The sequence below is a fragment of the Rhamphochromis sp. 'chilingali' genome (genome assembly GCF_963969265.1).
Source record: "Rhamphochromis sp. 'chilingali' genome assembly, chromosome: 3".
Taxonomy (NCBI): domain Eukaryota; kingdom Metazoa; phylum Chordata; class Actinopteri; order Cichliformes; family Cichlidae; genus Rhamphochromis; species Rhamphochromis sp. 'chilingali'.
In genome coordinates, this window is record NC_137931.1 from 7614117 (window position 1) to 7636374 (window position 22258).

General features: G+C 41.8%; 1 protein-coding gene across 2 annotated transcripts; it reads left to right on the top strand.

The window, feature by feature from the left end:
- Positions 1-212: 212 nt before the first annotated feature.
- Positions 213-7916, top strand: LOC308394107 (zona pellucida sperm-binding protein 3-like; the record flags this gene model as incomplete). 2 transcript variants are annotated; one of them, XM_080878284.1, is made up of 11 exons in its annotated part: positions 213-602; positions 692-794; positions 1191-1309; positions 1390-1508; positions 2471-2574; positions 3247-3424; positions 3627-3744; positions 6661-6752; positions 6878-6972; positions 7496-7633; positions 7773-7897. In XM_080878284.1, exons 1-11 carry the CDS (start codon positions 246-248, stop codon positions 7895-7897), a joined length of 1548 nt encoding a protein of 515 aa, XP_080734410.1. In that variant the 5' UTR covers positions 213-245. The 2 variants fall into 2 exon arrangements, with proteins under 2 accessions (XP_080734410.1, XP_080734409.1); XM_080878283.1 differs by having other exon boundaries at positions 7466-7916.
- Between the last annotated feature and the right edge of the window lie 14342 nt (positions 7917-22258).

The window sequence follows — 22258 nt, forward strand, 5'->3', positions numbered from 1 at the left end:
TCTGATATTTGGAGTGTTCTTTGTTTTATTGTAGGATCTTTATCTTACAGTAAAGCACCTTGAGGTGCTGCTGTTGTGATTTGGTGCTGTATAATGGAGCAAGTGCAGCAATCAATACTGAAATACTCCAGGCTGGAATCCAATCAAGTCATTAGGAGTAGGTGGAGCCAGTGCCAAGTTCCTATACCTGATTTCTGGTGAAGAGACAAGCACAGCAGTGCTGTTTTGTTTTGTGAAAACTTCTAATGGAGCTGGGGTTTGTGTTCAGCTTTCTGCTTTTCTTCTTAGCTGGAAACTTCTGCTTCGCTACACAAAATTGGTTAAACGTCAGCACCAATGACACTTTTAGCCAAATCCCAAAAGAACAAGTGACAACAAGCTCGCAGCTGCCAAGATCACTGCAGACAGCCGGACGTCACTCGAGCGAGATGGAACAAAAGGATCCAGCCGGCTTTCCTGTCAGCTACCGGGTCAGGAGCCACCAGCTCAGGAAGCAAAAACCTTCCCAGCTGGAGCAGGGGGAGACCGTCCAAACTCAAGAGTTGTCACAATTGCAGGAACAAGACCCAGATCTAAACCTAGCAGTCAAGCAGAAATCAAAGGTAGTGTAAAAAAAAAAATTATTTTTGGACAGCTACATAGCAATTATTGAATTCTCTGAACTATATAATCCATTCGGATGATATTCCAGGTTCCAGTGAAGTTTGAGGAGCAGGTTCCTGTGCCAGCTGACAGTGTAGTGGTGCACTGTGGCGAAGTAAAGGTCACCATTGAGGTCAAGCGAAACTTCCTAGGTAATGGCTGCCCATTATTTGTTTAAATTGATCGGATTTGCAGGGGTTTTTTTTGCTGCTCTGATGTCTAAAAAGGAAAGGTTTAGATTAGAGGCCCAAATTGGAAAATTGAATGGAACAGTGAAGATGGGATACTCACTGCTGATTACCGCAAATGGCACAGACAATGGTCTCGGTGATCAATATTACGTTTCCTCTTATTTCTTCACTCTGTGAAGGGGCATTCGGCTTGTCTGTCGGGTGCTCGAATGCTGATTTTACAGCAGTGCATTAAGAAACTTTTCTGTTTGTCCTGTGGCTGAACCTCCACTCCTCGTGAGTGTTATTGACTGAAGAATAAAATGGCCTCAGGTAATGGTCTCGATTTAAGCTGCGCCTTCTCCGCTTTGTTCTTAGGAAACGGTCAGTTGATCCGTCCGAGTGATCTGACCTTAGGAGACTGCGCTGCGGTAGACACTGAGAAACTCGTCCTGGGGTTTCAAACAGAGCTGGAGGGCTGCGGCAGCACAGTGACGGTGTGTGGCGCTCCGTTTTCTCAGGCCTATTTACTATTGTGCATTTCACTTCACTCTTAACTGTTTAATACTTTCTTCAGATGACTGAAGAAGCCATCATCTACACATTTACTCTGATGTACTCTCCGACTCCGATTAGCAACACTTTCATTTTAAAGACCAACCCTGTTGAAGTGGTAATTCAGTGCCACTACAAAAGGTAACGCCTTGTGGTTTACCCCCCATGCTCGTTAGAGATTCATTCTAAATGTCTGTAAAAGGATAAATGTAATCAATGTGATGTCAGAAGCTATGAGTTCAGCATTTTGCCTTCTCTCTGTTGCTGGAGGGGATGGATGGATAGGAGAGACCAAACCTAAGGCAGCTATGCACAAGTGCCATTTTTTTTTCTCTAAATATTCAGTTTAATTCATTTTTATTTGTATAGCAGCAAATGACAACACCAAGATGCTTTATATTGTCAGGTAAAGACCATGCAGTAATGGAGAGAAAACCTCAACAATTAGGCAACCCTCTATGCGCAAGCACTTTGCTACAGTGGGAAGGAAAACTCCCTTTTACCAGGAAGTAACCTCCAGAAGTACTAGCTTTAAGGAAGGGCAGCCATCTGTAGCAACCGGTTCGGGGTGAGGGGAAAGAGGCAGGAATCATATTATATTCAATAAAAGTTGTACCACATGATTGAAACATAAAGATATTTATCTTTTTCAACTGACATTTATGCAATCATTAGACCTTTTGTACCAAGAGGAATTCACCCTCCTTTCTCATTACTTTCACTTCCCTGAGCCTGATGGTCGTCCAAATTTCCTAGAGTATACAAATCTAGCTGTTAGCACAGGTTGTACAGAGTTACCTCCAGGGCTTATGAATCTGTAGCACCGTGTCAGTATTACCATCTATAGGTGTCAGGATGCATGATGTCTCACACCAGTAACGGAGAACTGTAGCTTAAACTGGTTTAAAGTTCATCCTACAGTATATAGTACTAAAAATGCCCCTAAACTCGCCTTGGTGAGCCATGCACAAACCCCTTTTTTATAGGTATGTTTACCTGCAGATGTTTAACTCCTATCTTTCTGTCCGTGGCGTGAATATTCTTCATCCTTGATGGGGCTCTCTTGAGTGAAACGCCCCTCCTTCCTGTAATTGTCTTCACAGGAGGCATTACGTAAACAGCGATGCCTTGAGACCCACCTCGAAGCCGTTTGCGTCCCTCATGCAAGTGGAACAGCGGCTGCACTTCTCCCTGCATCTCATGACAGGTGAGGGCAGGTCAGAAATGACAAACTTGGAGCTTATGTTCTGAGGGGAAGAGAAACTTTTGATGTGCACCAGCCGGTCTGGCTAATTTCCCCGGCGACAGGCGTAATTGCAATCACTTGAGGCCTCGCGGTCTTCGTCGCGACTGTTAAAGATGCTAAACACCGGCTTGATAAACAGGAGTGAAACTTTTGCATGGTGATGAGCTGAAATTACATGCCTCGTAGTTCGCAGCTGACCCGACGGGGTCACTCGCACAATGGAGTGATCAATATACTACTGATTGTGTGTTTTCTAATTAATTCTAAGCTATGCGCTGCAGACAGGCACCGCACCACACTGGTGTTCATCATCGTCATCATATGAGCAGAACCGTACTCCAGCTCTGATTTACTTACTATAACCCTGTTTGGACTGGATGCAGTTATAAAGGAAATTATGAAAGTTTTAAACTAGTTTTTAAAGGCACAGACCTCATTTGTGTTTCCTACTCAGGTTAATGATTCATTTATTGTCCTCTTTAAAGTATTTTTCTCTTACTGTTCCAGTACCGATATCCTACTGTCTGCTGAAACAGTGCCACACTCTCTCCCACGGGCATCATTTTAGTTTCATCTAATCGGATTGATGGCCCCAGCATTACACTCATACTTTTTTCCTCTGTATTTGATTAGAGGACTGGCAGTCGCAGAGGCCTTCCAGCGTTTATTTCCTGAATGACGTGATGCACATTGAGGCGGCGGTCCTCAGGGGTAACCACGTACCTCTGAGGGTCTACGTGGACAGCTGCGTGGCCACTGCGAACCCAGATCCATACTCACAACCCAGATACAGCCTCATTAACAACCACGGGTGAGAAGCTGTGGATCGTCTGTGGAATACTGTACCTTAAAGTGACACTAAATACGTCACTGCCTGTCTTTGTTTCAAAGAGTCCGCTAGACATAATAATCAAGACTTACTGTTAGGGTTACAGTTGTGTAACAAATGGTGCATATAATCAGCAGATTTATGCATGTAAAACTCACACCTGTTCTTTTTTTCCAAACATGAGATGTTTAACTGACACTAAGCTGACGGGATCCAAGTCTTACTTCATGCCGAGGAGCCACGAGGATAAACTCCACTTCCAGCTGAAGGCCTTCAGGTTCCACCAAGACGACAGGAAGACTGTAAGTAGTATAAAGATGTTTATGCAGTTTTGAAACTACTGATCACGTATCCTGAAGCTACTATAGAGAGGTGCGATTTGCAGCACCTGAGGTGTTAGTTTAACCACTTTACTTTTTTCTCCTTGCCTTCTGTTAGTTTTTATATATAGCAAGCCGACACCTAATATATGTGTTTTGAAAGTGTTGTTTCAAGGCTACAGTATCCTCAGAAGCTTTGTGTGGAAATGGAGGAAATGAATGCCCTTTGTGGTAACCATTGATAACCATTTTATAGGTTTAGGATCCCTGCCATAAATATGAGCCAGTATCAACTCCAGAAAAGCTTTTCTTGTGTGCCTTTTACGTCAGCGTTGGATCGTAACATTACATTAAGTTTGATCAGTTTGCCATTTAGAAACCGTTACCTCCCAAATGCAGCAAGCCACTTTGAATCCATAAGAGCCTAAAAACTTTGCTATTGATGTGCTAATGCGAAACGGGCTAACGTTGTTTGTGAAAACACCGGGCTGTGGAGGACAGAGTGCCAAAATTAAAAGGTTATAAAGAAATTATTCGTTATGAAATGCACCACAGTGACATCCAAAGGAATTGGAGGAAAGCTTATATGAATTATGTTTCGTATTTATTTGTATTTGCTTTAATTTTATGAATTTTAAATCAAGTTTTCATTTTATTTACCCGTCTCTTCCTTTTTGTATCTTTAGAATTTTCCATTTATATTTAAATAATTAGTTTTATTTTGTTAGACAGGAAATGCAATAGGAAGTAATTATAATTATATTTAATTGTTTTGAAGGTTTATTTCAGAATTCTCGTTTCCTACATTTCTTCCTTCTACATTTCTCATGTGCTTCTGTATACACGGGCTCTTCTGGGGGAACGATGAGGTATTCCCAAGTAATTCTAGAGATATAATCTGTCCAGCAGGTCCTGGGTCTGCCACGGGGCCTGATCCCAGGGTTACAAACTCAAAACGCCTCATCTGGGTAGTTTCCAGATGCCTGAACTTTTTTGAACTAGCTCCTTTTTGATATGGAGAAGTATAAACTCTACCCTAATCTCCTCCTGAATGACAAAACTCATCAAATGTCTAAAGGAGAGACCTGACCACCTTTTTAGAACAAGTTTATTTCTGCAATTTGTATCCATAGTCTCCTTCTTTTGGTTACTACCCAGATCCCGTTATCATAAGTGAAGGTAGGAATGTACAGTGGCTTGCAAAAGTATTCGGCCCCCTTGAACTTTTCCACATTTTGTCACATTACAGCCACAAACATGAATCAATTTTATTGGAATTCCACGTGAAAGACCAACACAGTGGTGTACAGAAGTGGAACGAAAATCATACATGACTCCAAACATTTATTTATTTATTTTTTACAAATAAATAACTGCAAAGTGGGGTGTGCGTAATTATTCAGCCCCCTGAGTCAATACTTTGTAGAACCACCTTTTGCTGCAATTACAGCTGCCAGTCCTTTAGGGTCTGTCTCTACCAGCTTTGCACATCTACAGACTGAAATCCTTGCCCATTCTTCTTTGCAAAACAGCTCCAGCTCAGTCAGATTAGATGAACAGCAGTTTTCAGATCTTGCCACAGATCCTCGATTGGATTTAGATCTGGACTTTGACTGGGCCATTCTAACACATGGATATGTTTTGTTTTAAACCATGCCATTGTTGCCCTGGCTTTATGTTTAGGGTCGTTGTCCTGCTGGAAGGTGAACCTCCGCCCCAGTCTCAAGTCTCAAAGAGGTTTTCTTCCAAGATTGCCCTGTATTTAGCTCCATCCATCTTCCCATCAACTCTGACCAGCTTCCTGTCCCTGCTGAAGAGAAGCCCCCCCAGAGCATGATGCTGGCATCCCCATATTTGACAGTGGGGATGGTGTGTTCAGAGTGATGTGCAGTGTTAGTTTTCCACACATAGCGTTTTGCATTTTGAACAAAAAGTTCCATTTTGGTCTCATCTGACCAGAGCACCTTCTTCCACATGTTTGCTGTGTTCCCCACATGGCTTGTGGCAAACTGCAAACGGGACTTCTTATGGTTTTCTGTTAACAATGGCTTTCTTCTTGCCACTCTTCCATAAAGGCCAACTTTGTGCAGTGCACCACTAATAGTTGTCCTATGGACAGATTCCCCCACCTGAGCTGTAGATCTCTGCAGCTCGTCCAGAGTCACCATGGGCCTCTTGGCTGCATTTCTGATCAGCGCTCTCCTTGTTCGGCCTGTGAGTTTAGGTGGACGGCCTTGTCTTGGTAGGTTTACAGTTGTGCCATACTCCTTCCATCTCTGAATGATCGCTTGAACAGTGCTCCGTGGGATGTTCAAGGCTTGGGAAATCTTTTTGCAGCCTAAGCCTGCTTTAAATTTCTCAATAACTTTATGACTTCATGGTGTTGTTGCTCCCAATATTCTCTTAGACAACCTCTGAGGCCGTCACAGAGCAGCTGTATTTCTACTGATATTAGATTACACACAGGTGCACTCTATTTAGTCTATAACACTCATCAGGCAATGTCTATGTGCAACTGACTGCACTCAGACCAAAGGGGGCTGAATAATTATGCACACCCCACTTTGCAGTTATTTGTAAAAAAATGTTTGGAATCATGTATGATTTTCGTTCCAACTCTCACGTGTACACCACTTTTTGTTAGTCTTTAACGTGGAATTCCAATAAAATTGATTCATGTTTGTGGCTGTAATGTGACAAAATGTGGAAAAGTTCAAGGGGGCCGAATACTTTTGCAAGCTACTGCATATTGCCCACGAGTACTGAAGTAAATAAATCACTAAATTTTGGCTCTCCATACCTGTCAGGATTACTGATGCAGTTTGTCATATTTTGCACAGCAATAGCACATCCATTCTGAACACTAATACATTTCCATGTCGTTTAACTTTCTCATAGCTCTACATCACATGTCAGCTGAAAGCAACGCCAGTCTCTGCACCCGTCGACTCGGAGCACAAAGCCTGCTCATTCCTGTCTGAAGCCAAGAGGTCAGTTTACACAAAGATTGCTCTACTGTACAGGTGTTTGCCTTCAGATTCGTTGCCATGGCTCTAATGCTAATGCAAAGCTTTGCTGCGCTTCCTCCTAACAATGCATTTTCGGCTCTGGACAGATGGGTGGCATCAGGTGGAGACAATAAGGTGTGTAGCTGCTGTGAGACCAGCTGCGGCACGCAGAGATGGAAAAGAAGCCTTGCAGCAAATGATGGTACAGTTTGCAGAAGCGACGCTACATGACAACCTGGGACAGGTCCTGAACATGTGATGCCGGCCCAGTGGGGGGGAATTATGCTATTCTAACCACTTTCATTATGAAAAGCATTTGCATATGCAGAATCTGTTGATTTAATTTTGGCAAACATTATTTTAAAAAGGTGTTTTTTGTTAAGGGGCTGTGACTAGCTGATACAAGGCTGTCTAAAATGCCATAAAAGTAGCAAACATACATATTTTAGAAGTACTTTTTTGTATTTAGTTTAAATGCATTCATATGGAGTATAATGCAATCAGCCACAAACCTACACAAGCAGAGGTTCCACCCGTGTTTAGACGAGCTTGCTTGCACTCATTTGGCACACATGCCATTTATGTGGTGGATTGATTTTGAGTTAATCCCTTTAATTGTCCAACCAATCAGTCGTGTCGGGAATGGTTTACTCAGCTGGCTAAATGCACTAAGAAGATTGTTGTTTCCCTTCCAGCCCATATTGGATTTGCTTATTTTTATGCAGCTCTGCGGTGGGAGGGGACGGCTGCTCTTGGCCCCATCCTGCTGGAGGAGAACGTTCTGGAAGAGGGGTCGACTGAGCCGCTTGAGCTTCCTCCAGAACCAGTTTCTCTGCAGCAGACACAAGAAGTCACTCGAGCTGGTTAGACACCCACAAAACAACTCAAGGGGTTTTAAAAAAAACACTCTGACTTGACTTTGTTCCCACTCCCTTGAGTTTTCTCTCAACTGCTAATAGAAGTGGTAATATTTGTCTTCTGTCCTCATCCTCCCTTTTTCAGCCTTGTTTTCAGCAGTAGCCCTGCTGTGTGGAGTCTGGATGGCGCTTGCTGTGGTGTTAGTTTTCACCAGCACTGTGATTTGCAGCAGCCCTTGCAAACCCACTGGATACTCTGTTTGCACCTGATTTAAGAAAATAAAGCATTCATACCCATGCCTCGATCTTTGTTTTCCTCCCTTTAAGTATAGATCAAGGACCAGAGGTCTATTTAACCAAAGTTCATTATGCAATGGATATAAATTCCAAATTCGAACATGGGGGTTATCAAGGTTCTCCACAGCTGAACTTTTTCTGCTTTCACTTCTGCTTGGTGGCATCCACAGTGATGCTTGCATGCTTAGGTACTCTTGTGGTTAAGGGGCTGTGCTGGAGTGGCCAGCCTTGCGAGAAAATGACTTGGCCATAAAATGTACACTGTTAACACAACATGTTTTATATTACTCTATCAATCAGTATCCTTTAATACCAGGCAGGGTCTTACATTGAGCCTGCTTCAAGGTGTGAACACATTACTGTATGTGATTCAGAGTTTTCATATGGCGCAGGGCGGGTGTGGCCACTGCCCGACCTTTATTGTAAATCCAATATGATTTTGAACAAACTAGAATGTAAAAGCGCACCAAAGGAAAAGTACTCGAGGTATAAAATGAGCCTGGGTGCAGACTCTTTTTGCTAAATTCATGCAGGGATGATTTGGTTGGTTCATTTTTTTTTTTTTTTTTTTTTTTTTTTTTTTTTTTTTTTTTTTTCCCTCCTAGCTTGTCCAGCCGCTGCCCTGTTCTCTGGGAGCTAATTTAATACACGCCATTACTACCAAGCTGCCATGCAATTCACTTGAGCTGCTTGAGATTTTTCCATCTTTGTAATAATCCACATCTAAAACAAAGAACTCCGGAGGGGGGAAAAAAATGGTAAAAGTAGCTGCACTGACAACACACTGCGAGGTAAAATAAAAAGTACCATTCAGGGGCAATAGTCATATTTTCAGACTCGGGCCATTTTCATGTTTTTTGTTTTGTGTGTGTGTGTGTCCCCTTTAATTCACCCCCCTCCAGCTTTCTGCCAGTGGTGGAGTATTCATGAAATGGGGCTCATCATGAACTGTTGCTCACAAGCCCGGGAAGACGAATAGACCTAATTAAAAAGCCCATAAAGGCGAGAGCAGGGGCTTTTATTACAGTAATATGTGAAGGCCTTGGTTTAATGGGGTGTTTGTTCCTATGTGCAGGGCTGACGGCTGTGCTAGTTTACTGCCAGAGCGATGCTGACCGCCCCCACCCTCCCCATCTCCAGCACACCAGAGGCTAATAAAAAGCCATACCTAACGATGCACCAGCAGGACGCATGACAGCGACAAGCATGCACACTCTGAGGCACAGTGATGGACACTAACACACTAGACACGAACCTCTTTCTACAAAAAGCTAGAGAACAAAGAGGCGAGAACAGGAAACCAGTGGCCACATGTTCCAACAGAATGGCTTACTTTTGCAGTCTGAGGACGCACAATTGGCTTTGCATTCACTGGTAAACATATTTGCCTTTTTCATAATGGAAATAGCAACTAATACTTTTGCCCATTTGGAGGGAATGTGAAAAGTGAGATTGACATTTTCTTAGCAGCTCGCATCCAGAAGACACATTAGCTTTATTTTAATATTCACTCTACTTTTTAGTCTCTGCCAGCGTGAGAGAAAAATACTCTTCTTTAAGTCATAAATGCTGATTGCATTCTGTTGTTTAGTCCATTTAGAGCTAGACTAAACTTAAACCACGGGTGCTGAAATAAGCTAAAACACTTTGTAGAGTTGGGTTTGTCTCTACTTAAAGTCTCAGGTACAGGCATAGATTTTGGATGTATGTGAAATGTAATCTGAGCCTACATATTCACTGTTAAATCTAAACTTTTATTCTTAAATGCGTTCATTTTTGACTTTGATAACAGAATTGTGTTTTTAAAGAATTTCCTTCTGAGCTGAACCACCTCTTTTTCTTTTTTTTAAAACAACACTGTGTGCTAAAAGTTTTTTTAGGACTGCAGACACAACAGATTTGCACCTGGAATTTCTATTGAGCCTTACTGGTGTGATACCTGTGGGATGTAGCTTGGCCTCAAAAAGCAAGGCATTGCAATCACCAGCCACCTTATTAGTCAGAGAGTGCAAATCAGAATTGCCTTAATTCTTTTGTGGTATAGACTGAGCAAGGTGATGGAAACATTTTTCAGAGATTTGGGTCACATCAACAAGATTGCATCACACAGCTGCTTCAGATTGGTTGCCTTCATATCGATGATGAGAATCTCCCGTTCCACCACAGCCCAGAGGTTCTCTGTTGGATTGAGATCTGGTGACTGTGGAGGCCAGTTAAGTACAGCCAACTCATGAAACCAATTTGAGATGTGACCTTTGTGACACGGTGTGTTAGTCTGTTGCTATCATTAGATGGGCACTCTGTGGACATAGACATGGTCAGCAACAGTTCTCAGGTAGGCTGTGGTGATTAAATGTATCCCCACACCATTATACCACCAGCAGCCTGATCCATTTATACGAGGCAGGACGGATTCAGAGTGTTTATGCCAAATTCTGTCTCTACCAGAAGCAGAACTCCAGACTCATTAGACCAGGGAATTATTTCTTTCCTCTTTCTTCCCCAATTTGATCTTCAGTTCAAACTTCAGAAGATCGCCTTGACCACGTCTACATACCTAAATGCATTGAGCTGGTGCCGTGTGATTGGCTGATCACATATCAATGGTTAGTTAGTGCCTAACGTGTGTGTGAACGAGTGTGTGCAGCTTCACAGACGCTGGATTGTGATTTTAATGTTATCTTTGTACTATTTTTAGTTGAATCTAAAGTTTAAATAAAGTTAAAGTCAACACACCGCAAAGTAACAGGTGGAGCTGAGCCTCCCGTTCGCAGGTGGCAAATAAAACTGAACCCTAGCTACATCCACGCTTCTAATATAAACTGAAGTCATTTGATGCTTTATTTCATTCTGGTAAATCGGCACATCTACCACGTTTCATTTAGCCGGCATGGGGCTCTTTTCTACATTACAATCTAAATTCCACATGCGGGCTGAAAAGACAAGTGTGTTTTTTACAAACTCACCCCAAAAAAACAAGCCTGCAGCTTTTGGAGGAGTCAACAGAGTGTAAAACGTGTTAATGTGTTGTTATGGCCACATCAGATCATCATCATCATACTGAAGATGGTTGCCCACCCACAGATGTCTAACGGTTATAGAGGCACGGACTCAAGTTGACAAGCACAATGGTTGAGAGTCCTGAATCAGCCGTTTTCCCCAACAGGATGTGTGACCCTAAGGGCACAAGTGCACACACACCCACTCACACACACAGACACTCAGAGCACACGGCCACTTTTACTCTCATGTACACACACATATACGCGGGCCATCAAAAGTAATGGTGTGTGTCCAGTGGCAGGCAGGGAGAGTCCTCTCATGTCTGGCAGCCATAACGATATTATTGCTGTAGATGGAGCGTGCTGGGGAATATTGTTCCACACCATTGGTATGCTGCAGACGTCCTCTCATAGCACACATTGGTGGTGATGACAGAAGTTGGTATTAACACCAGACCTGTTGGTTGATGGTTTTGACAAGAAACCACAGCGTGCTGATTCCTCCTTGAGACAAGAAAACTGCTGTTATTTTCAACTGGAGCTGTGATGGTGTTGTTTTTTTTTCATTTAACAAAGACAGACACAGGGGACCATTATCAAAGAGATTGTGATGTGTTATTACACTCAGCTTTTGAAATTCAAGGCAGACGACTCTATCATTTACTAGATCCTATCTGACCTAAAATATTTGCTCCTTTTTTTGAATGCAGATAAATATCAAAGGCTGTTTAATTTAATCCATGAATACTCATTGTGTTATTATATTCCTCTCATACAGATTGCACCGTTTACAGCCAGCCATGGTGTGGAGAGCGTGCGTGCACGCAAACATGCACGCCACCTCTGTCCAGACCCATGATTAACCCTCTTAATTAAGAGTGAAAAAAACTTCTAAACGAAGGAAATGGATTTAATTAGCCTGATCTTAGCCCGGGAACGTGTGCACACCCTAAGACACACATACACAAGTACCGGCGTGCACACACACAAAACAATTAAGCCTCTTTTATCCAGGCTAATGGCTTCAGTAACTCAGAGCCTTTCTTATTAAGACTATCAATAATATGCTGATTACATGCATCCACCGGACTCCTTTATCGGGGCACAAAGGGACAAGTGTGCGTCTCTGAGGTTTCAGGGGTGTGGCGGTCTGTCTGTGCGACCTTATCTACTGAAATAGACATTTGGATTGTTTGGCTGGAGAAGCAAAAAGGGTTTTCGGTTTGCCGTGCCTTTATTTTCTGCCGTTTATCTTATCAAAGAGGCCACGTTTCACACTGAGGAAATGCCTATGAAGTTAGCTGAGGGCATTATGGAGGCAAGATAATAGACTGAGAAGTGATGGTGGCTGGAGGGGTGTAGCTCTGTCTACTTGTCAGACTGCATGCCACCAGCCCCTGCTTCCTTTCAGTCCAATAAGTTCCTGCCTGCCTGTAAACCTGCTGGTCTGTCATTGTCTGTAGTTTGTCCATTTTCTGATTTTATCCAGATCTTGTACACACACACACACACACACACACACACACACACACACACACACACACACACACACACACACAATACTGTAGCAATTATTTACCATAAACATTTTGATTATATTCTCTGATTGTATGAGTTTATTCACCAAGTTCAACAGTGTTAGCTCCTTTTTAAAGAAAGTTTCACTAACGCTAGCTAACAGAAGTTAGCAAAAGCTAATACCAGCTAACAGAGGCTAATTGCAACCAGTGGTGGCAAAAAACATTGACTTGTACTGAACTCACACGGTTTACAGATTCCTCTTGAATAAATAGACGTGGACACCTGGCATATTTCTGAGGCAAACAGCAGAGTAACAGCATACACACACAACAGATGAGCAATGCTAAAGTGGTTTGTCCTTCAGCAGCCACCATAGCTAGGATTATGCACTTTAATTTGGATGGGTAAGAAAACAGAACATGAACCACAGGAACAGCCTGAGTAATATGTCCACTGGTGAAGCTGTGGTTCAAGACGTACTGCAGCAGGACATCTACTAATCCAAAGGTTGGTGGTTTAATCCCCGGCTACTCCAATCTGCATGCTAGCACTGGGCAGGATACTGAACCCCGAGTATGTGTTTGTGGTTAAAAAGTACTTCTATGAATGGGTGAATGAGGCATATCGAATAAAGTGCTTTGAGCACTCTAGTAGAGTATAAAAGTGCTATATAAGAACCAGCCCATTTACCAATACATTGGAGGCTTATCAGCTGCCAGAATTGTGCTATACAGGGCAGATTTTACATCCCCAGCAGGACATCCTCCTAGAGTGGGTACCTAGCACATTTCTTGTGCCCTTGTTTCTTGTGTCCACATGTGCACACATATCTCATCAAATGTTTGATATATTAGCACAAGTACAGATTAATATTGGGCATCACAGCCTATATTTAAAATTGCAACAAGGCTGCAAGGCTTTTCAGCTCACAGGAAGTAAAACATAAAAAGTTGAAATTTAAAAATGTACTCTAAGTAACTGCAGCCACTTGTTGCCATTAAAGCGCATAGTTGCTGAGCACTTAGAGGTTTTCATGTTCTTCATGTATAAAATACATGTTTCTTTGTTACCTCATATGCAAAGGTGTCTGTTTAAGCATGTTTGAGGCAGAGATAATAAAGCAAAATAGACAGACGTCTGTCACACAGGCAGGAAGACAATGGGTCTGTGCTTTGACCTTCAGTCTCTTCCTGTTGTAAGAGACACTGGGGTCTCTCCCAGAGGAGGAAAGAGGGAAGTAGTGGCTTGACCTGCAGTGCCACACCTTTACTCTCCCCCCCCATAATGTATCCCCAGACATCCCTGATGGAGGCTCTCTGATCTCTTTTTTTCCACTTGATGCTATTGTGAAATTTGTTTTGTCATTCAGGCTCTAAGGGTCCCGTGGGGCCACCTATGGCGCTGGCAGACAGACCTTTATGCGGTTCCCAGCCTGGAGTTTCCTACCTCTGACCGTAAACGCTGAGGACATACCAAGATGTCAATTTGAGATACATCTTCAGTATTGCCTAGACGTCTTTGTCAGACTTTACAGCGAGAGAAGATTTGTCCTAAAGAATTGTTTGTGCTCGATGGTGACACTAACTTGAGATCTCACACTTTCAAGCCCTGTTCTTTTTCAGCCTACTGCACTAATTGACTTCAAACTTAACCAGTCCATTCCCTGTGGTTATGATGCTGACACTGTGGACAGAGGAGTCAAATTTGTAACAGTCTCACATGTCAAGTTCACCATTCAAACAAATGAGGCATAATTCTAGATGCAAATCTGGAAATACGAGTCTGTCTCTATTCACAGCTGTTCACAGCCGTGTAATAACCATTACATTAGCCATTGTTACAAGAAATCAATGACAGATGCATTTAAATCCTTTGCAGTAACTTGTCACTTGGTAAGAGACAATCCTACTAGACATCTAGTCTACGTACAAACGTTTTCATCTGTCCAGATCGGTTCAATTTTTCAAACAGTTTGACCAGAGATATAATGTCTGGGTCTCAACCATGTTTGCTGGGCTGTCACTTGAAACAGCCAAACCTGTAATTACACCTAACTTTACTCACCGGATGCCTAAAAAGTTTTGCAAATGTTTTCATTTCATTCGATTACATGTCTTTTTTTTTTCTTGCAAAGGCTTTTAGACCTAAGCAGGTAATTTATATAAACACTGACCCACCAATTGCATTTGTCATAAAGGGAGAAAACACCGGAGCGTTCATTATTTGACTAACTTTTGGAGCCAGCCTCAAGTGGCCATTTGAGGAACTGCAGCAACTTCTTAAATGGCTTGATGTTTAGTCCTGGATGTTGTTGTTGGGCCAAATGAATTAAATGAATTACATTTCTCATTGAATTAATTTAGAAAAATTCACATTCAAATTATTCTTGCAAATCCATCCATCCATCATTTTCTGCTTACCGAGTTAAGGAGCCCTTCTCAGCTGTTATAGCACAAGAGGCTGGGTACACCCTGGAAAGGTTACCAGTCTTTTGCAAAGCTTACAAAGAGAGAGAGACATCAGTCACACTCACATTGATGCCTACAGCCAATTTAGCATCACCAGTTAACCCAACATTGCATGTGTTTGGACTGTGGGAGGAAGCCGGAGTACCGGGAGATCACGCAGGCCCAGAGAGAACATGAAACCTCCACAGAGATTTGAACCCAGCATCTACCACTGTTAGATTAAAAATAAAGCCCCTTGTTTAGACTTCGCTTGTCTTTCTACATCCTGTGTTTCCCATGATGTTGCCCAATTCGCGATTAGTCTCACAAATAGTATCCTGACCCACAAGTATTACTTAAAGGTTCATTTGGTTGCTTTTAAAATTTTCAGTGAAGTCAAATATCTTGGGGGGACCATGTGAAGTAATGTTCAGAATAAAAATAGGGACAGCCTGTGTCTGCATGCGGTAGTGGAACAAATCTCAGCCAACTGCATATTTTGGGATGTCAGTGTTGAGTCAAGCTCCACATCTGGACAGCCAATTCAGAACTAAAGATTGCGAAAGAGGGAGCGCAGAGGAAGAATTAATTCACTGAAAACTTTTCTCAGGCTTGCAGTTCTGTGGTTCAAAAGCAGCTCTCCTCTTAACCGTATGTAGATGTGGTGCACGAGCCAAACGCAACATCTCCTAAAACCAAAAGAAAGTATTTCCCGAAGGCCAGCTCTCCCCGTGGCTCCGCGTCAGCTGCGCCAACAGAACCGCTCAGAACCTCGCCGGCCCAAAACACTCGCCATGTGAGACAAATAAATCACCGCGCAGGGAAGCATCTGCACCAGGGAAGTTAGCACGGACGTGACTTACAGTTGAACAGATGTCTTTTCTGACTGAAATAACATCAGATCCATTGCACAGTGAACCCAACACCTTCCTTTTAACCACCAGGAGGATAACCACAACAAAGGGCTCCCTTTCCGTTTATTCCCACTTTAGATGTGGTTTTCTTTGGAAGACAATGGATGAAAATATTCTGGCCTTCGCGTTTGATCTGAGCTCCCCCACCCACCCACCCACTCCCCCTGTTCTCATGTTTTTCATGTGCTTAAATGGAAATGTGTTTGATCGCTGCTCTCAGGTGCACGAAACAGGAACAAGTCTCCAGACAAAGGCATAAGAAAATGAAGAAACTCACACCCCTCATTTATGGATTCTAATATACACACATTTGTCCTATAGACCATGACCTTTAATCCTGACTGGCATGCTGAAAGTGGATGAACACACAGCACCCAAACACACACATACGCGCACACACCCTTTATCCTTCAAAGTGTGCCAGGGCTATCAACCTGAATAAATAAATCCCCTTCTTATCTCACAACGCAAAACTGGATAAGCGCTCCCACCGGGTCTGGATGGAGGAAGCCGTCAGCACCTCTGTTTTGGTTTTGCCTCATACAGAGGCAGAATCCTGTTTTTCTCTCCGACCCATCCTCCTGGTTTTCATTCCCCGGAGAGTCATTTCCCTCCGTGTGCGTGAGACGTATGTATCCCGCCACACCATCCATACATGATCCCTCTTTCCTGCTTATCTCCTGCACTGGGCCTATATCTTTCAACGGCTGATAAATCGGCAGCACAATTTCCAGGTTGGGAACAAAGAAAACAGGATTTTCCACATTGTCAGCCTTTAAACCTGTTTGTAAGATATATTAGCCATTACTTGCTTCTCCACCACTAGCTTCCTATATCACACCCATGTACAGTTTTTTCCTGTTTTGACACCTGTGGCTGCTGAGGATAGGGGACCACAGATTAATCTGCAGTCCAGACTCAAAAACCTGGTTGATCTATATTGTTTTTTTTGTTTTTCATGTTCTTCCAGAGCCTTTAAAATCAACGTTTCATGGATTACCAAAACTCCGGATGCATCACTTTAAAATAATGCAAAATAAGAAATTCCTACATCTCAGCTTGCCGCTCTTCCGCCGCTATGATTTGTTGTCTACGCAGGCCGAATCCAATTTGTCAAGAATAATCTGTTCTACCTTTAATGATGTGTGCCTCAGTGAAGTCTCTATTCCACACAGGAGCTCAAAAAAAACGGAGCCATCTATCACAGAGCAACATTGCCACCTGCAGCTGAAGCAACCAGCCTGCCTCAACATCAGACATGATCAATCAGACACAGATATTTGATTTTTTTTTTAAATGTTACTTGCCTTGAGCAGATTTCAAATACATGAATGCTCTGTTAGATGGTCATATTTTAATGCCAGTTCTGCAGTTTTACAGGTCACATAGTGACTCTATCACAGTAATAAATGAACAGAGTAAGACTGTCAGTGCCCCTAGTTGAACATTTTCACTTGCCAGTTACTTTGCTGTTTTTAAAACTGTGCTATTTGTGCTCAAGGATTATCTTCTAAGACCATCCAAATAAATACTTCAATATGTAACATATAGTTAAACCTATTTGCTGCTTTTTCTGTGACATTTATTTTGCTATGCTGCACTCCAGTGGCAGACCAAGGTAGTGGCACATTATGGGATAACCAGTGCTGACATTGTGCAGTTTCTTTTTATGGTAGTTTCATTTTAAATCCTTTAAATATTGACATAAATGTGTGTTTATGTTGGCAGTGTTGACAAGGTCAGAACAATTCAGTTATTGAGGACCTCAGACACCCCGGGAGAAGTGCACTATTTGTGCCGTTTTGTATATAGGCCGGCCTTTGAATGACCAGTTCAGTGGTCAGTTCACAACAACAGCTATATCAAGGCACTTTACTTTGTAAGGTAAAGACCAGACATGAATAAAGCTTTGGCAGAACTAGGCTCAGGGTAGTTGGCACTACTGAACAAAATTACAGCAAATTCAGGCTATTATCCCTAAAAATCTATAATTTGCACAATACAATGTAAGCTGAAGCTGTTCCTTTGGTTTTTTTTCTCAACAGAATAGTATTCAGCACAGATCGTGTTCAGGGAAAATGACTGGAAGTATTGGGTAGAATAAAAATTAAGCCTTTGGTAGTTGGTGAAACATGTTAGTGAGGGCTGGAAATATTACATCTGTCAAGTATGTTTGATTTGCCTTTGAAACATCTGAAATATTATAGTGGATCTGGTTGTAGATCTACTATAACACTTTGTAATGCTGAGTATTCACAGCTGAAAAACTCATAAGCATAAGGTTGTCGAGGCAAATATCATTAGTTGCGCGTTAACTCAAAAAATGTGAGCAGATCCTGGTTAAATGTTTCTGATTGTTGGCTGCCTGTTTTCCAGCTGATATTTGCACTCATGTAGGACAGAGCCGTGCTGCTTGGATGTAGTAAGCCAAGGGTCACCCACTGGCTAACTGAACTGAAACATGGTTACAGTTTACAATGAAGATAAATGCAGCTAGGTGTTGTAGCAATATTTAACTAGAATAGATCTTGCCAAAACTCGGTGAATCAACCTCCGGAGCTGAAAATTAAAGCCAGTGCAGAAGTGCCAGAAACTGGCCCTCGTTTTACCCACCTCCTGGATCCACCTCCTGCTCCATTTACAGAGATGAACAGCATGGCAGGCTTTTGGACTTTAAGTGCATAGAGTCAATAAATGACTTGCCTCTGCAAAATGTTTTACAGAATCGCGACCTGTGACTTCTGGCTTGTGAATCACGGTCAGGTCAGCATCGATCGTTTCGTGCAGGAGCACGGCTGCTCCATCACACAATGATGGCGCTTCTAAATCCAGAATTCACAAAGTAAACATCATGATGGCTACCTCCATCTTGATATATGACCCACTGGGATAAAGAGCTGCTGGGGGGGGGGGAGCAGACTTAAGAAATTACTATTACGGGCTGTCTCAGAGTGATGGTGAAAAACTAGTTCATGCATTTATTACTTCTAGGCTGGACTTTTGTATTTTATTATTATCAGGTTGTTTAAAAAAAACTCCCTGAAAAGCCTTCAGTGCTGGACCACAGAGGAATATTAACATTTAAGGATACATTACTTTGGCAAAGAACAGTCTGAAAGAACCTCTGAGTGTTTTTACTCAGAACTTTGTACTCCAGGTTTAATTACTAGTGAAGTATATATAGACAGAAAGTCACCCAGCAGCTTAAAGGCAGATTTGTGTATCTGGGTCTAACCAGTGTCATTTTTGTTTAGCTTACAGGGTTGTTTATAATCCACATGTTAGGTAAGGGGTGACTGGGGAAAGGTATACCAAAGCAGCTGTTAGTCATGTCATAAGAATGTTGTTGATTATTGGGCTTCTAGTCAGTTGTTGTTTTTGCTATGGCATGTGTATGTGATTCTTTATTGCATATGGTGTTCCAATAATAAGCTAATATTTATCATGTAAATATAACCCGCTGTGAGAATGAATAGATATAACACTGTTTGATGGGAGGTTTTTTTAACCAACACTTTTTCAGATCAGAATCAGAATTTTTATTGTCTTTGTGCTTTTAAGAACAACGAAATTGAATAAATATATAAAATAAATATAGTGTATGTAGTATATACAAGACAAGAAAAAATGACTCTGTATAAGATTAAACAAGTGAAATGTGGTTATCAGTTGAAAAGATTTTTATTTTATTTATTTATTTATTTATTTTTGGATGGGGACACAGAGGGAAATCATGGCAGGAAGTGTACCTTTCAGTCTAAAAGCACCAGTCCACTCAGTATATTCAATCTGAATGCGCTGGATCTATAAGCCCGTGCATTATAGAACAGCTTTCAATGTTTTTATGCCATCTATGTCCACTAGATGGAGCAATACACCCATTGTTGCGATTGAAGAATTTCAGTGGTTAACAGCTTTTGTACCACTGATGAAAAATGTTTCAAAATAAACACACATGCTTGAAGAATAATTAAGTCAGAGCATTTTTAATATCTGCCTACTCATCTATATGAATATTTTATTGTTTTATTAGCAGCAAACCAACTTAACCTTTATTTCCAATTAAATGTCTGCAAATAGCAACAATATTATTATTATTACTAATAAATGCGGAAGACTTTTTAAGCATCTCGTTCTCATATAAATCTGTGTTCATAGCTCAGAGGTCAAAGGGGTTGTGTGTGTGTGTATGTGTGTGTGTGCGTGTGAGAGAGAGAGAGAGACCGAGAGTGTATGTTGGCAAGGTATTTAATTGATTTAGCCCTTGGCACAAACGCACTCACACATACACACTTGCTGATCCTCCGCCTACTCCCATCCATAAATACATTTCCACTGCAAATCATACAGCAAATAAATCACCATGGTTACTGTAATATAATAATTGTTGTGTTTGAAGGAGACTTTGACTGATGCTGCTTGTAAGGCCACTTAGAAATCGATAATTACGGTGAAATTTTTGCAATGCTGGATTCATTTAGCGGCAAAGTGGATGTTTGAATGTCTGTTTGATCCACTAAGCAGGATGTGGTGCAGAAAACAGAGTGAGAAGATTAAGTATACATTGTGACCATTGGACAGTGGACATTTCTGTTTGCTCTGTGTCTGTGTATGTGTATCATGACTTTTTAGGACAGACCAGGCCAAAAGCTTTACTAAAATTTAATATCATATCAGTGAATATTTCTGAATTCTTCAGTTCAGGATCTTATTTGGGTTCAGTGTAAAAATCTTTCCATATCTGGACTAATAGCTGGGTAATTCAAGCCCTCGGGCAGGCTTTAAGGCCCTGAGTTTACCATTAACGTGGTGATTCGTTTGTGGTCATTTAGGTTTTGTGCGCATTACAAAAGCATGCTATAAATGTAAATGGTAGGTGGATTAAAGCCACACCAGCATTATGACCATTTAACAGAATCACATATAGAGCAGTGAGATCCTGATTGTCACATCTTTTGTTATATAATGGATAAATCTTACAGTGATTTCTGTTTAACTTTTGCCTGTCCAATGTTAAGGACACGAGAAAGGTTAACCTGAACCCGCAGAGCTTTTAAGTTAGTTAGGGACAGCAGAAAGAAGATGACATTCAGAGTGACCCAAGCTGATTTTTCTTTATCTTATATATGACTCATCTGTTTTTGTCCATGCCATACGGAGCCCTAAATCAGGTTTGTTTGTTTATTCGTTCATTCACTTGTAATACGAGCTCTGCATGAGCAGTCACACTGGACTTTTATGTCACTCAGATGAAGCTCTGTTTCATAGACTTTATCGCTTGTTACAGTAAAAGGACGTGTTGTGGATTTGCATGGCTTTATCTGTGTAACTGTCTGTGTGGGTGGTTTGGGAATTGTGTGTTGGGATGTGGAGCGCCTGATCGAAATGAGGAAAAAGGTAACAGGGAGGGAGAGAGAGGAGAGGAAAAATGAGACAGGGCCCCGGGGAAAAGGAAGGCGAAGGTTATACAGCATATTTAGCCCTTAATTGTCCTTTTATGCCTTCTTTCCTCCACTCTCTTGCCTTAGGCTGCCCACAGGCCTAGAGGACGCTGCAAGCCTTTTGCAGGTCAGGTGCCCTCAGGAGCAAATGCCACCTGTAGAGGTGCTCCTGAGAAATAGTGCTTAAAAATAGGGAGTGAATAAAACAAATGAGAAGAAATAGCAGTAAAAAACAGTCGAAAAGATCTGTGAATTTTATGTGTGGTTTAAATGTGTTACAAACAACATCATCCTTACATTTAACACATCTAGTTTTCCCTTTCTGGAAATGTGGGATTGGAATATAGGCCAGAGGTTTTGGTCACAGTATGACAAACACGCAAACAAAGCGTAATCAATGCTGTTTCCATCCTGGTAAAGGGTTTTCCTTCAGACTTGATTGATTTAGCGAAAAACAAACAAACTGTTGTCCAGTCTAGTTATCTACATATGTTTTCCCAGTCTTTCTAGTTGGCTTTGCGCAAGCTAACCTTCTTCTTCAGAGACCTCTCACTTATGCTACAGTGGTTGGACATGACAGCACAACCAGCATTGTTGTGACCATGTGCAAAGTGTGGTTGCCTTTGAAATAGCTGTTTACAACATGGGGACCAGGTTCTTGATACATTGAGATGGGAGTTAACAGCATTAAAGTGAAGTCAGTCTGCTAATAGTTTGTGATTAAATGGAGTCAATCTGTTTGTGATGAACACTTTTATATTAATATAAATCAAAATCCGTTGATGTGTGTTTCAAATCAGTTGCTATCTACGTGCACATAAATTCCCATTAAAACAGACATTTACAAAAACTAATCCAACCTAAATTTAGTTCTTCCACGACATAGGCACCCAGCAACCCTGCTTTATGTAGGAATATAACCAGAATAAAACCAGCTGGCAACTCAACCGAGTTGAGCTCATCAGTGCAGACTCACATGTTTAAAATTTAACCTGTGTTTGCAAATCTG